Genomic DNA, 13,535 nt, shown 5'->3' with positions numbered 1-13,535 from the left:
TTTTCTGATTGAAAGAGCTCTCAGATCTTTAGTGAAAGTAGTAATACGACCTTGTAGAAATACCTGCATTCAAAAAGTCTACTTAAGTAAAAATGGTCAGATATTAGAAGTAACATACACAGTACTTTAAGCACCAAAATTAAACATAGTCGGTATGCAAACACCCATTTTAAAATCGTACATATTATATGACTGGATTATAATTAGTGTTGCATTAATGTGTTAATCCCTTTAATGTTGCAGCTGGAGAAAGTGGAGCTTATTTTAATTACTGTACACACCACTTGCTAGTTTGAAGGGCCATAGTGTGTATCATCATTTACTAGCTTATATTTGGGATTTATGATCTTAATAGAGTGACAAAAAATATAAAAACACAAGAATACAAATACAAAAATTCAAAAGTAAAGTACAATCAAAATGATTAATGTAGAACTTATTTACTACGAAAGGATCAATTTGTTTATAGTCTGCTTTTAGTTTTTCAGTCGGGGAAGACTAACACAAAAATAACTAAATATAATGTTCTATTCCTCTATCATTACATTGCAAACACATTCAGCTTTATGATGGCCTCTTGCTGCCAGAGCAAACAAAATGTAAAATGTTCCTCACAGAGTAAACCAGCTAATTAGGGCGAAGGCTACAGCCAGAAGTGTACACAAAGGGTAATATGATGCAAACTAATTCAACTTTGCTATTTTGCATGTTTGGTTTGAAAAATAGCCGCATTGTGATTCTGTTGTTTGCTTTCTGCAGCTCAGCCTCAGGAGGGCTGCTGCAGGTGTATTGTGAGTGGTGTTGAAAGATAAATGGATAACATGTGTTGTAGAGCACAATAGGCGCATTCACACTGCGGTACTTTTCCCACAAAGGTTCATGTGAACTTAGTTCATGATCGCGTTCACACCAAAAAGAGCCGGTACTCAAATTAGTTCATGCGAACCTTTTTACCCCCTCGAAAGTCCGGCTCTTTTGTGAGAAAAGAGCTATATTTCTGATTGGCTGGGCGGATTGCAAACCACGCCCCGTAAAACGAGTAGCATGAAGCTGCAGCGTCGGAGACAGCAGTTACAGGACCGCACTTGTAGAACCGCACACACAGGTCCCGCGTCACGGCGGCACGTGACGGAGCACGTTCACATGAATGTGAACGTCAACGCAGAGAATGTGAGTAATGTGAAGTGCTTTTACAGTTTTATTTGTTTAACATTAATAACAATTCCGGTGTCTTGAAATGAAGTGTGATTAGCTAACATTAACTATGATAGTGTTAAGGCAATACAAACAAACATCTGTTTGCTTATGATAGCTTCGAACCGTATTAAAGTCTGTAAAACAACTATTCGTTAGCTATAGCTTTCGGCAAAAGCATTACCAAAAGCATTAGCTTCGTTAGCTTTTTGATCATTTGTTTAATGAAACTAGCGTGATGTTGGCAAGCCCAACTAGGTGTCATAGTTGAGTAATTGAATCACTAATTACAGTAAGAGTGTGAGTAATGTAAATCATGTTTTTTTTAAAGTTAACAACTATTCTGTTGTATTGAACAGCCATACAAGCAACAAGTGCTAAATGTAATCTGTTAGCCTATGATGACTCGCTGCAAAACCAACTGTTAACCATTTTGTTTATTTGTTTAATGAAACTATGTTATGGTTATGTTATTTGACAGAGGCTTTTATCCAAAGTGACTCACAAAAAACATAAAATAACCTAATTAACATTAGAATGTCAATACAAATAGTTACATAGTCAAGTTACATTACTTATTACAATTTAACAGGGTAATTACTCATCTGTAACCTACTACATTTAAAAAAAGTAAACTTCCCAACCCTAATGATTAATTATAGTCAGCTAATTAATTAAACTTCAACGGATGACAAAAGCATGTCAATATGTCCACTACATTAAATCAGCAGTAGCCTAAGTTCTGTCTTCAGTGTAAATGCTTCTTTAATAGTCATTGTATTACAATTTGAATTCATTGTAAATAATCTTTACCGTGCTGACTGCCTGTTTACCGTTTATCAGACAGTGTCATCATTTTGACATGTTTTGTAATATTGCATGAGGTGTTTTAGTCAGTTATTGTGAGATTATTAATGCATATCAATTGTGCACCAATGCCTTTCCCTATGCAGTACTTTAGATGACGTCTTGTTCTTATTGTTTCAAAGGCATGGCCAAAGGTTTGCCTTCTGGACTCTGGAGGCCAGAAGCTTGCTGGAGGGAACCCTTCAGCCAGTGTTCAGAGTGCCACGACAGGTTATCTCCCTCGAGAGGGAACAGCAGACCCCGCCTCACCCCCAGTGAAGAAACAGCAGACCCCGCCTCACCCCCAGTGAAGAAACAGCAGACCCCGCAATACAAATAAATAAAAATGTATTCTGAACTGAAATGCCTCTCGGTCAAACTGCTTGTTTATCTTTTGCAGGCTGGTGCATGAACACACTAACAGTTGTTTTTCAGTAATCTAGCACCTCTTCGAAGACACCTTTGATTTATTAATAATAATAATGAAACGAGAATTATGATACTGTGTTTAACAGTGTTGTTTTCTTTTGAATAATAATGAAACGAGAATTATAAACATACCCAAAACTAAATTAACAGTGTTGTTTAATATACATATAAAACACATAAAAGACTATATTTTTACAGAATATATACATAAACATTCATGTGAACGTGCGTTGACCGTCACGTGCTGCGTCACCGTCACGTGCTCCGTCACGTGACGCGGGACCTGTGTGTGCGGTCGTGACGCAGGACCTGTGTGTGCGGTTCTGTAACTGCGGTTCTGTAACTGCTGTCTCCGACGCTGCAGCTTCATACTATTGCGTAAAACTCCCAAAAAGTTTTGTGAAGCCGCCATTTTATTATCCTCGCATTAGCATTATTAGCATTAGCATTAGCCCAGCGCAGAAACGCAGAGAGACTAACTTATGGCAACACAAAATAAAACATGGGAGCGGTGGAGATGAGGAGGTGTCGGCGTTCTGGCGATTTACTCGGAAGGCTTCAGTAGAAGCTGCTGGGACTCCCAGCAGCTTCTGTTTATGCTTCTAAGACAATGAAAAACAGTTTATAAGCTAAAAAAAAGTATCCCTTTAAATTGACAATCCATGAGCCACGAGAAATGTGTGGTGTGTTGACATCTGCAGAGACTCCTTCCCTCTACCTGTATTTTTACTTTTATCATTTAGCTTTTTTGGGGACATTTTGTGGTGTCAGCCTTTATGAAAACACAAATATAGCGAGGCAATAAGCCGAGCAGGTAAAGCTGATTTCTAAAAAGAATTGAATCTAGAGTTGGCTTTCCGCCTTTTCACTTGCACTGTTAACCTTGCTGGGAACAATGTGGAAGCTTTGATATACTCTAAAAATTGCATTAATTGTTTCTTTACCAATGGAAATGTCGAGCTTAGCTTAGCTTAGCATAAGAGTAAAAGCATGGTGTGATATGACTGGCTTGGTTTGGTTTAAAGTGCAATACACCAGCACATCTAAAGGCCACAGCAGCAGGGGACTCTGCATCATTTGATCTTATTAAAGGGTTTTATTGAAATGCTCTCTGAGCTAGTTCACTCAGTTCATTCACAAGAAGTACCATATTAGTAAAAAATAAAAGGCATGTCTCATAACTCTCTGATAACAATTCCTCCTTTGTGCAGCTATTCTTATTTCAACAGAGGAGGTTTTAATTAAAGCGGATGGTGGAACACACTTTTAAGTTTCTGTTTGAGTACAGATTAAAACAGATGAGATTTGATTTGATAACAAGTGACTTTTAATGGTGCTGACATCACATGTTGTTAATCCTTTTTGGAGTCAAAAGTAATGTCAGCTTAGTAATATCTGTTTTGTGTTTTTACTGCACATATTTTATATTTTATTCCATTCTATTTCAATGTAAATACTGCTTTATTTTATGTTCCTATATATTTTCCTATTATTATGTTCTTAAAATAGTTCTCTATCTGTGTCTCCAAAAAATTGTTTTACTTTTATGTATGCACCACGACACCAAGTCAAACTCCTCGTACGTGTCAACCTACCTGGTAATAAACCCGTAGTTATGTTATTCAAAGCCAAAAGGAGTTTAGGGAGTATGTCAGAAAAGTGTTCTCTTTCTCAGTGTAATGGGGCGTGCGAGCGTTTGATTGACCACAGCTATCAGAGAGACAATCTAACACCACAGGGGACGTGTCATGGTGGGACAGCATGTCGTTAGTGGTATTTAAGAGTAAGGGCCGAACAAGCATTTAAATGGGCCGGATTGACATTTGCAGGTGTGTTTACGTGCTGGTTATTGTGGGATGCAGCAGAGCGGCTAATTAGCTGTCAAGCCGGCACACTGGTGTTAGCGCTGCACTTTTCTCCGGTGAATTTTTTGGTCGCTCGTTCAACAATAGTGGACGTGTCTTCATGTTGGTAAGTTAGGTAAGAAGGAGACTTTAGCAGAAAAGTGTGTTGTTGTTCATTGTGTTGAGCGGATGCTGCAGGGTGAGTGTGAAAAGTATTTTTTGCGTATTAAAGAACACTGATTTTAATGCTGTATTAAACATTTGACTGTCTGTATTGATATTAAGGGGTTAAATGACACCAAATCCACATTTCAGGCAGGGGAATTAATTATCCTTTGGTGTCTGATTTTTTTCCTCAATGACAACACAGAACTTAGACTATTTGACTTTTGTTGCACTTAAGTTTTGGAAGGAGTCATGCCAGAACAGTTGAAGGTGCCACAGGTGTCAAGCTAAGTGGAAAAACTGGGCTCCACTTCAAGTCCTTGAAGTTATTTGGCTGTCAGTATCTCCTTGAGGCAATTTAGGTTAGTTTGGAAGTCATGGCCGACCTCCAAGTCTTTTGCCAAATTTCATTATTTCCATTGCAGTTTTAGAGTAAAAAAACAAATCATATATTCTGATAATGTTTCCGGTTAATCACCATCAATCAGGAGGAAATCAAATGCAGTTCTTCACCACAACCAAATATCTGACTTTATCAATTAGTGAATGACTCTTGGAAAAAGACAATTCTACTCCCAAGGTCTCAAAGGTTTCCTATACTTTAAATCCATTTTGAGGAAAAGTACAACCTGTTTAATTAAATATAAGCTTTTACACTCCTGTTGAGGAACCTACTGAGATTCCTTTTTCTCTCTCTGTAAACCATTTTAAGATCATATCTAATAATCACTTAAACCCACTGTTGGCCTCCTCCAACACGTCTGTCCGAGCGCTGCAGTGTTAACGTCCTTTCACACACACCACATGCAATTTGACTTTCTCTGCCGTGGAAGTGAGGGATTTAGTTTGAAGGGTGTGAAGGTTCAGCCATAATGTGTGAGCACAGCAGAAATGTCAAGTGTTGTAAAAGCATGAAGTGACACTTTGATTGTCCTTGTCGAAACACGGGCTGTTTTGGTGCCAGTCAGTGTAATCTGCACGGCATTAATCATACGAAGTCAGTCTGTCCGTCTGCTGTCCGCTCAGTCAGACACTTTGGACCAGATTGAAACATCCATATCTGTAATTATATATCAGAAAATCACATTTTGTACAGGATGAGCAAGCTGATTTGGACCCCTTTAATATTACTCTAGCACCTCACATGTCCAGTGAAATGTAGTGATGGCATTTTTTTATTGACAGCTATCAGTGCACTCGTTCCCCTCGACAAAAAGGCAATATTTCATTTGATTTTGGATTATTGGAGAAAATAAGTTCTGTGGTAAACTAAAATGTTATCGTACTGGCAAGTTTTGATCAGAAAAAAAATCACAAACAACACTTTAAGGAATAAGGAAGCAAAAATGCAATCGCAAGAGCCAAAAAGCTAACGTAAAATATAAAATACTGAGTAAATACAAGATTTTCATTTTAGCACACACATACAAAATGGCCACAATCATACCCTATGGAGATATACTTTATGAATTACTTGGAGATATACGTGAAAATATGTTTTTATTTATGAGTTGATCGAAAAGGATCAGCTTTAGCTATAGTTTTTGCTATGTGCTAATTAGCCAATGTTAGCATGCTAAAACGCTAAACTAAGACATTGCTCAATTTTAGTCTAACAGAAATGTAAAGGCAGGATATGGATTGTCACAACATTTAGTACAGATATCGTTCCCATCAGGATAATCTTTCAGAACTTCTAGTATCTTTTATTAACTTCTGAAACTGGACTCCGTGTTTAGCGCTAGTTTTCAAATATTAGCAGCTAAGATGGAACATGTTATCTTGTTGATTAAAACATTTAGCGTCTAGTAAAAAGATCCACTTAGTAAGTCATTAACTGTACATTTCATTCATTGCCCTATTTATTATACTCTATGGAGGACTTTTTTACAAAGACTGATTGTGTCTTGGTTTTCCTACTCTTGATAAATTGTCTCCTCCATTCATGCCCCTTCCCAAAAGAGTTTGAACACATGAGGGATCTGAAGTCAATACGTGGGCTTTTCTACACTCCTCCAGATTCTTTATCTCAGTGAAGCTAAGTTGGTGTTATTGATGATTATCGCTCCTTGATCTATGAACTGAGGGCGGCAGCTGGCTCTTTCTCTCCTCGTTCTTCTGCTCACTATAGGTTTCCACTCTTTAAGAGTTAACGGTGTTTATAAATCGGCGTCTTTATCTTACCCGAGTCATTACACTCCACTTCTTGTTTGTTTTTCGTTTCTGCTGAACCCCACCATCTTTGCCTATCTTAAATCTAATGTGAGCAAGGAATGTTGTCGTAAAATCGTTCGGGTGGTTCAATAAAGTTTGTGTGCCAAGGAGAAGGCCTTCTGCTTTTCTGCCTCCTGAGCAATAACGTGGAGATTATTGACCCTGGAAGAAGTTCACATGTAACAACTGGAGGTGAGGAAAGTCAGGGATGAAAGGGATGAGGAGTGATTAGGGCTCCAGGTGCGAACATGGTGCCTGGACGAAGAACAATTTGTTCCAGAAAACAGTCTCTGGACATCGTCAACAAGTAACGAAGCCATCAGGAGAATAATTGTGTGAGTCAGAAAAAGGCTTTTATGTTTTGGAACACCTTTGCGTCTCCAGCCGGTCATTATGTGTATTTTAAGGAGTGACCATTTCGTTTTTCGATGGGGAAAAAAAGAACTGTGTCTGATTATTGATAATGCTTTTAATGATAATTCAATGTAGTAATTGGATTCACATTATAGGGCAGCGTTTGAATCCCCTAACGTACTCCTTTCCCCCATAAGAAAATGTTAATCAGACACACGAGGAAGGTCTCTAAATCTTCCTTTTTGAATTAAAAAATGTTAATCGGTTTACTATTGTATTTTCCTGATATTTCAATTGCATACATAAAATGCTGCTTGCTGACGCGAAGAAAATGGTGGTGGAGGAACCCTGAATGCTTTATATACTGTTATCTTTAGCCTAAAATGGTGAAAAGATGACGCTATTTTAATAACACTCTAAATGTGTTCATGCATGTGCGCGAGGTACAAAAGGCTAGTTGTAGTTGAACGAAGATCTAAGGATGTGGTGGTTAAAAATCTCTCTCGCTTTACTCTCAAACGGCTGGACAAAAAACTAAAGACGCAGCTCAACAAATGACATTAGGCTAAGATTGTCACTTTGTTCTCTAGGCCTTCTGGGAGTCGTGTTGATCTGCTGTTGGATTAAGAGCCTGCTGCTCTTTGTTGAGAACTGTCAAGCCGACTGACGAACACTGCTTGTGTTCGCCACTAATGCCAACTCAAGGTAAGCCACAAAACAATCCACTCTAAGCCAGCCATTTATTTCCTTAATGTTAGAAAGCGAACAGACCCTAAACGTAATTACAGAAACAATTACCAGTCTCTTTACACAACCAAACAACTTTGTGCCAGAAACAGACAAATTAAAACCAAAAGCTTGCATTGTGCTGCTGCACTTAATGTACTTTAAACCTTCAACCGTAACCAAAGTACTAAATAGAGAATTTCAATAAGAAAAGATAACTACCTGGCGCACGCTAGCGCTGCTTGAACTGGTCATTGTGTGGCAACAAATAAACAAACCATTTAGTCTAAAAGTCACAGAATTAGCACATCAACTTCACTCCGTCTGCTTTTTCTTTTGCCACAACGTGTAAACTGCTACTCCACTAATAATAAATCTAGCTCACTACAGTATATCATTAACTTTTGACAGCAGCCATGTGGGAAATCAGGCCAAGGAACTGCTCAAACTGTAAGACGGACGACCAACACTTCTGACATGCCAGATATATCCATTTGTCCAACAGGCCGACATTCAGCCAACAACACCAGTCCAAAGGCTTTACTGTCCCTCCAGTACATTTCCAGTAAGCTATTGACCCCATGGTTAAAACAAATAACTAACATTGATTGTAATTCATATGTGGAATCACCAGTCAATGAGAGACGCGTTCGATATAAATGTCTCTAGAGAGTCAGTCATTCGATACGGAATCTATAAGAAAAAAAAGCCAATAGATTCTTACCGTGCTGGCGTATTGGATGTCCCTCCATATGTTCATTTCCCTGGAGAGGTCTGATGTCTCAAACAAGTTGTCCAGCTCCACCTCGCCGATCATATCGTGCCGTGAAAAGCGGTCAAAGTCAAAGACGCTCATGTGGAGCTTCCTGACCGCCAGCTCGTCATAAGGCACAGGAAACTGGAAGCTCTCGTTGAATATGGGGTTGAGCATCTTCCGGTGGACGCGAGTCTGGAACTTCTTGCGGTCGGGCAGCAGGTACACCTTCACATAAGGGTCAGACGTCCCACATAAGTCCTTGGCAGGGAGGTCTGACGCCTTGATGATGTTGACTATGAGCGCCTCGTTTTCGTAGTCGTACTTGAGAGAGAAGTTAATCCTGCCACAGTTTTTGCTGCTGCCGTTCTTGGACGAATCCTCCGACTCCAGGGTCTTCTGTTGGTAGAGTTCTGGCTGGATGCGACCGATGCTTGTGGGCCTATCGTCATTGTCCGGCGTGTAGTCGTACCCCAGGTCTAGACTGCCTACCTGCATCTGCCTGGGAAGGTGTCTTTTGAATGAATTGTGCCTGTAGGGGAGAAGGAAAGAGAGTGAATGACAATGTCTTCAATGATTTTTGAAGAGCAGTGAAGACGAGCAGGGAATATCAAAAAGGGGAGGTTGAATTCAAGAGAGGAAGCTTTGAAATGTAGCAAGCTGACTACCTATAGTGTCTCCTTAGATCACCTTACTTCTGGTTGAGTTTCAATTGATTCAAAACCCAATAAGTAAGTTGTTTCCTGAGTTAAAGGATAATCACTTGCATTTTTGTTGTTTTTACAAATGCATGAAAACAATTATTCGAGGAAGATTGCCTGCTGTTCTCAATCCACAATCTTTATTCTTATATGCTTACAATACCGATTAAGAGTCAGTCTGCTTTGCATTGATACCCTGTTGAGTTTTCCATGTTCTTGCTTCAATGTGGAATTGTCTGCTGTGTTGTGGTAGGAATGCAAAATACTTGAATTGTGTTTGTGTTATATAAAAAGCTCAAAGTAAATTCAAAATGATGCCCTACAGTAAATGTATAAAATAATAACAACAACCTAAAAATCCCAGTGACCAAAGTGCACCAAATGAGGTCCTAGAGGGGGGGGGGGGGGGGGGGGGGTGAACGACGGTTTGCTTTGTCAGGACCCTAAAAGGACATGTTTGTTGCTTAAGCCTATTTAAAAATAGATGTGCTTTTTTAATGTTGCATAATAAGCAGAAAGGACTGATGTGCACTTAATAAAATGGTAATAAAAAATTGAGTTCTGCTGTTCGTACTTCAGCTAAATGTTTTCCCTTCTTATTGCAATCATTTTAATGAAGAAGTAATACACACTTACACTTTCCATTATTACTCTCAGAAATGCCTCTAAGGCAACACAATCTATATTATCTCTAATAAGTTACTGTTGAATCTACATAACATAGTGGAAACTAAATTGCTTGGATGGACATTTCTTCCCTCATTAGCGCTTCATTAACTGATGTAGTGCCAAGTCACTTTGAATGTTCAGATTTACATTTTATTCTTGTTAGGTTAATGGATCTTTTTTGCCACACGATTCTACTGTATCTCTTAAACGCTGTCCATGCGTGCAGGCATGCATGTTCACACATGAATAAGCACATCGTCTTATACACATAATAATTGTTGGGAAAATACTGAATGTACTCTTCCAATATCAGAGTACACATGATAACAAAGGCCCTACGTAGCTGTGTACGTAACAGGATGTATGATTACCTAGAAGAGCATCAGGACTGTTTTAGGCATAAGATAGCTATGTGATTAACATGATGATTCAGCCTCTATGGAGACAGACATATGACTGTCATGTTTATTGCTTGCGTGGAGCTAATCTGAACTAAACATTGAATACTGCTTTGAACCGGTATTCCTCCATCTTGTGACATGTGACATGTTAAGGCACGTGAAGGACACTGTTCTGGGAACTATTCGTCCCGCAGATCTGTATGTAATGACTACTTCCATTCTTGAGAGGATAAATACAATTAAAAGTTATCTAAGGAGCATATGGCATAACAAATAAATAAAATAAAGGACAGTCCGTCAAATGAGGTGCGGAACATGCGTGTTTGTGACTGACCGAGTGGAGGAGGCGGGCTCGGTGGCCTGCCTCTGCATGCGCGTGGTGCGGCGCAGGAAGTGCTCCCTCATGGAGAGCTGCACCTCGGCGGGGATGTCGGGCGACGTGTGGCTGATCTTCACCGCCGCCTCCAGGCAGCCCATCGAGCCCATGGGGTCCTTCACCTTCTCTGTCGCCATGGTGACCGGTGACTGCAGGGGGCTGGGCAGCAGGATGGTCGGCTGAAGCGGGCAGATCTCGGGGTCGCAGGTCAGCGTGAGGGAGGGGCTGGAGAGATGGGCCTTCGTCCGCAGAGGCACACGGCACAGCTTCCAAGAGACGAATGTAAGAAGGCCCAGAAGAGCCAGGCCGCAGAACAGAAAGACGCCGAGCAGGAGGCCGAAAGAAGAGCCTGGTGGGGTGGGAGCAGCACACAATATGGAGGGACAGATGGTGATCGCAAGAGAGGAGAGGAGAGAAAGAGAGAAAAAGACAGTCTGTTAGGACAGTGTTTTCAACCTTTTTTGAGCCATGTACATGTTTTACATTATCCCGCAGCAAACAAACAACCAATAAAGTCACTGAATGGCACATTGTAGATTAATCCAGCATATATGCGTACAGTATAATGATCATTCTATCATAAGTCTCGCATTTTGGCTCGTAAATTCAGTTCGTAAATAGCTAACTTTGAAAGCTTTCTGTTTGTGGTTTTTCTCATAAAAGTTACCCGTTTCCAGAGGTGGGAAGTAGTGGAGTGCAAATACTTCGTTACTGTACTTTACTGCACTACTTATTTTTCTGACGACTTTTGACTTTGACTTCTCAAATACCTGAACTTTCTACTTCTTACATGTTGAACACTAATACCTGTACTTTCTACTTCTCACATGTTGAACACAAATACCTGTACTTTCTACTTCTCACATGTTGAACTCAAATACCTGAACTTTCTACTTCTTACATGTTGAACTCAAATACCTGTACTTTCTACTTCTCACATGTTGAACACAAATACCTGTACTTTCTACTTCTCACATGTTGAACTCAAATACCTGAACTTTCTACTTCTTACATGTTGAACTCAAATACCTGAACTTTCTACTTCTTACATGTTGAACACTAATACCTGTACTTTATACTTCTTACATGTTGAACACTAATACCTGTACTTTCTACTTCTCACATGTTGAACACTAATACCTGTACTTTCTACTTCTTACATGTTGAACTCAAATACCTGTACTTTCTACTTCTCACATGTTGAACACTAATACCTGTACTTTCTACTTCTCACATGTTGAACACTAATACCTGTACTTTCTACTTCTCACATGTTGAACTCAAATACCTGTACTTTCTACTTCTTACATGTTGAACTCAAATACCTGTACTTTCTACTTCTTACATGTTGAACTCAAATACCTGTACTTTCTACTTCTCACATGTTGAACACAAACACCTGTACTTTCTACTTCTTACATGTTGAACTCAAATACCTGAACTTTCTACTTCTTACATGTTGAACTCAAATACCTGTACTTTCTACTTCTTACATGTTGAACTCAAACACCTGTACTTTCTACTTCTTACATGTTGAACTCAAATACCTGAACTTTCTACTTCTTACATGTTGAACACTAATACCTGTACTTTCTACTTCTCACATGTTGAACACAAATACCTGTACTTTCTACTTCTCACATGTTGAACTCAAATACCTGAACTTTCTACTTCTTACATGTTGAACTCAAATACCTGTACTTTCTACTTCTCACATGTTGAACACAAATACCTGTACTTTCTACTTCTCACATGTTGAACACAAATACCTGTACTTTCTACTTCTTACATGTTGAACCTAAATACCTGTACTTTCTACTTCTTACATGTTGAACACAAATACCTGTACTTTCTACTTCTCACATGTTGAACTCAAATACCTGTACTTTCTACTTCTTACATGTTGAACTCAAATACCTGAACTTTCTACTTCTTACATGTTGAACTCAAATACCTGTACTTTCTACTTCTTACATGTTGAACTCAAATACCTGTACTTTCTACTTCTTACATGTTGAACTCAAATACCTGAACTTTCTACTTCTTACATGTTGAACACAAATACCTGTACTTTCTACTTCTTACATGTTGAACTCAAATACCTGTACTTTCTACTTCTTACATGTTGAACTCAAATACCTGAACTTTCTACTTCTTACATGTTGAACACAAATACCTGTACTTTCTACTTCTCACATGTTGAACTCAAATACCTGTACTTTCTACTTCTTACACATTGAACACAAACACCTGTACTTTCTACTTCTTACATGTTGAACCCAAATACCTGTACTTTCTACTTCTTACATGTTGAACCCAAATACCTGTACTTTCTACTTCTTACATGTTGAACACAAATACCTGTACTTTCTACTTCTCACATGTTGAACCCAAATACCTGTACTTTCTACTTCTCACATGTTGAACACAAATACCTGTACTTTCTACTTCTTACATGTTGAACCCAAATACCTGTACTTTCTACTTCTTACATGTTGAACACAAATACCTGTACTTTCTACTTCTCACATGTTGAACTCAAATACCTGTACTTTCTACTTCTTACATGTTGAACCCAAATACCTGTACTTTCTACTTCTCACATGTTGAACACAAATACCTGAACTTTCTACTTCTTACATGTTGAACCCAAATACCTGTACTTTCTACTTCTGACATGTTGAACACAAATACCTGTACTTTCTACTTCTTACATGTTGAACCCAAATACCTGAACTTTCTACTTCTTACATGTTGAACACAAATACCTGAACTTTCTACTTCTTACATATTGAACCCAAATACCTGTACTTTCTACTTCTCACATGTTGAACTCAAATACCTGTACTTTCTACTTCTCAC

At 38.9% G+C, this 13,535-nt stretch overlaps 1 protein-coding gene across 1 annotated transcript in view; it reads right to left on the bottom strand.

Annotated features, from left to right (window-relative positions):
* Positions 1-13,535, bottom strand: part of syt6a (synaptotagmin VIa) — a 100,773-nt gene that overhangs the window by 10,101 nt on the left and 77,137 nt on the right. Inside the window, exons 2-3 of the mRNA XM_034086308.2 lie at positions 10,632-11,022; positions 8,497-9,058 (exon numbers count right to left, since the gene is read on the bottom strand). Coding sequence (XP_033942199.1) covers positions 8,497-9,058; positions 10,632-11,022 — 953 coding nt within the window. The remainder of the gene's footprint in view (positions 1-8,496; positions 9,059-10,631; positions 11,023-13,535) is intronic.

Source organism: Pseudochaenichthys georgianus, chromosome 7 (genome assembly GCF_902827115.2).
Source record: "Pseudochaenichthys georgianus chromosome 7, fPseGeo1.2, whole genome shotgun sequence".
NCBI lineage: Eukaryota > Metazoa > Chordata > Actinopteri > Perciformes > Channichthyidae > Pseudochaenichthys > Pseudochaenichthys georgianus.
The sequence above is the reverse complement of the archived record's forward strand: the minus strand, read 5'-3'. Positions and strand labels throughout refer to the sequence as shown.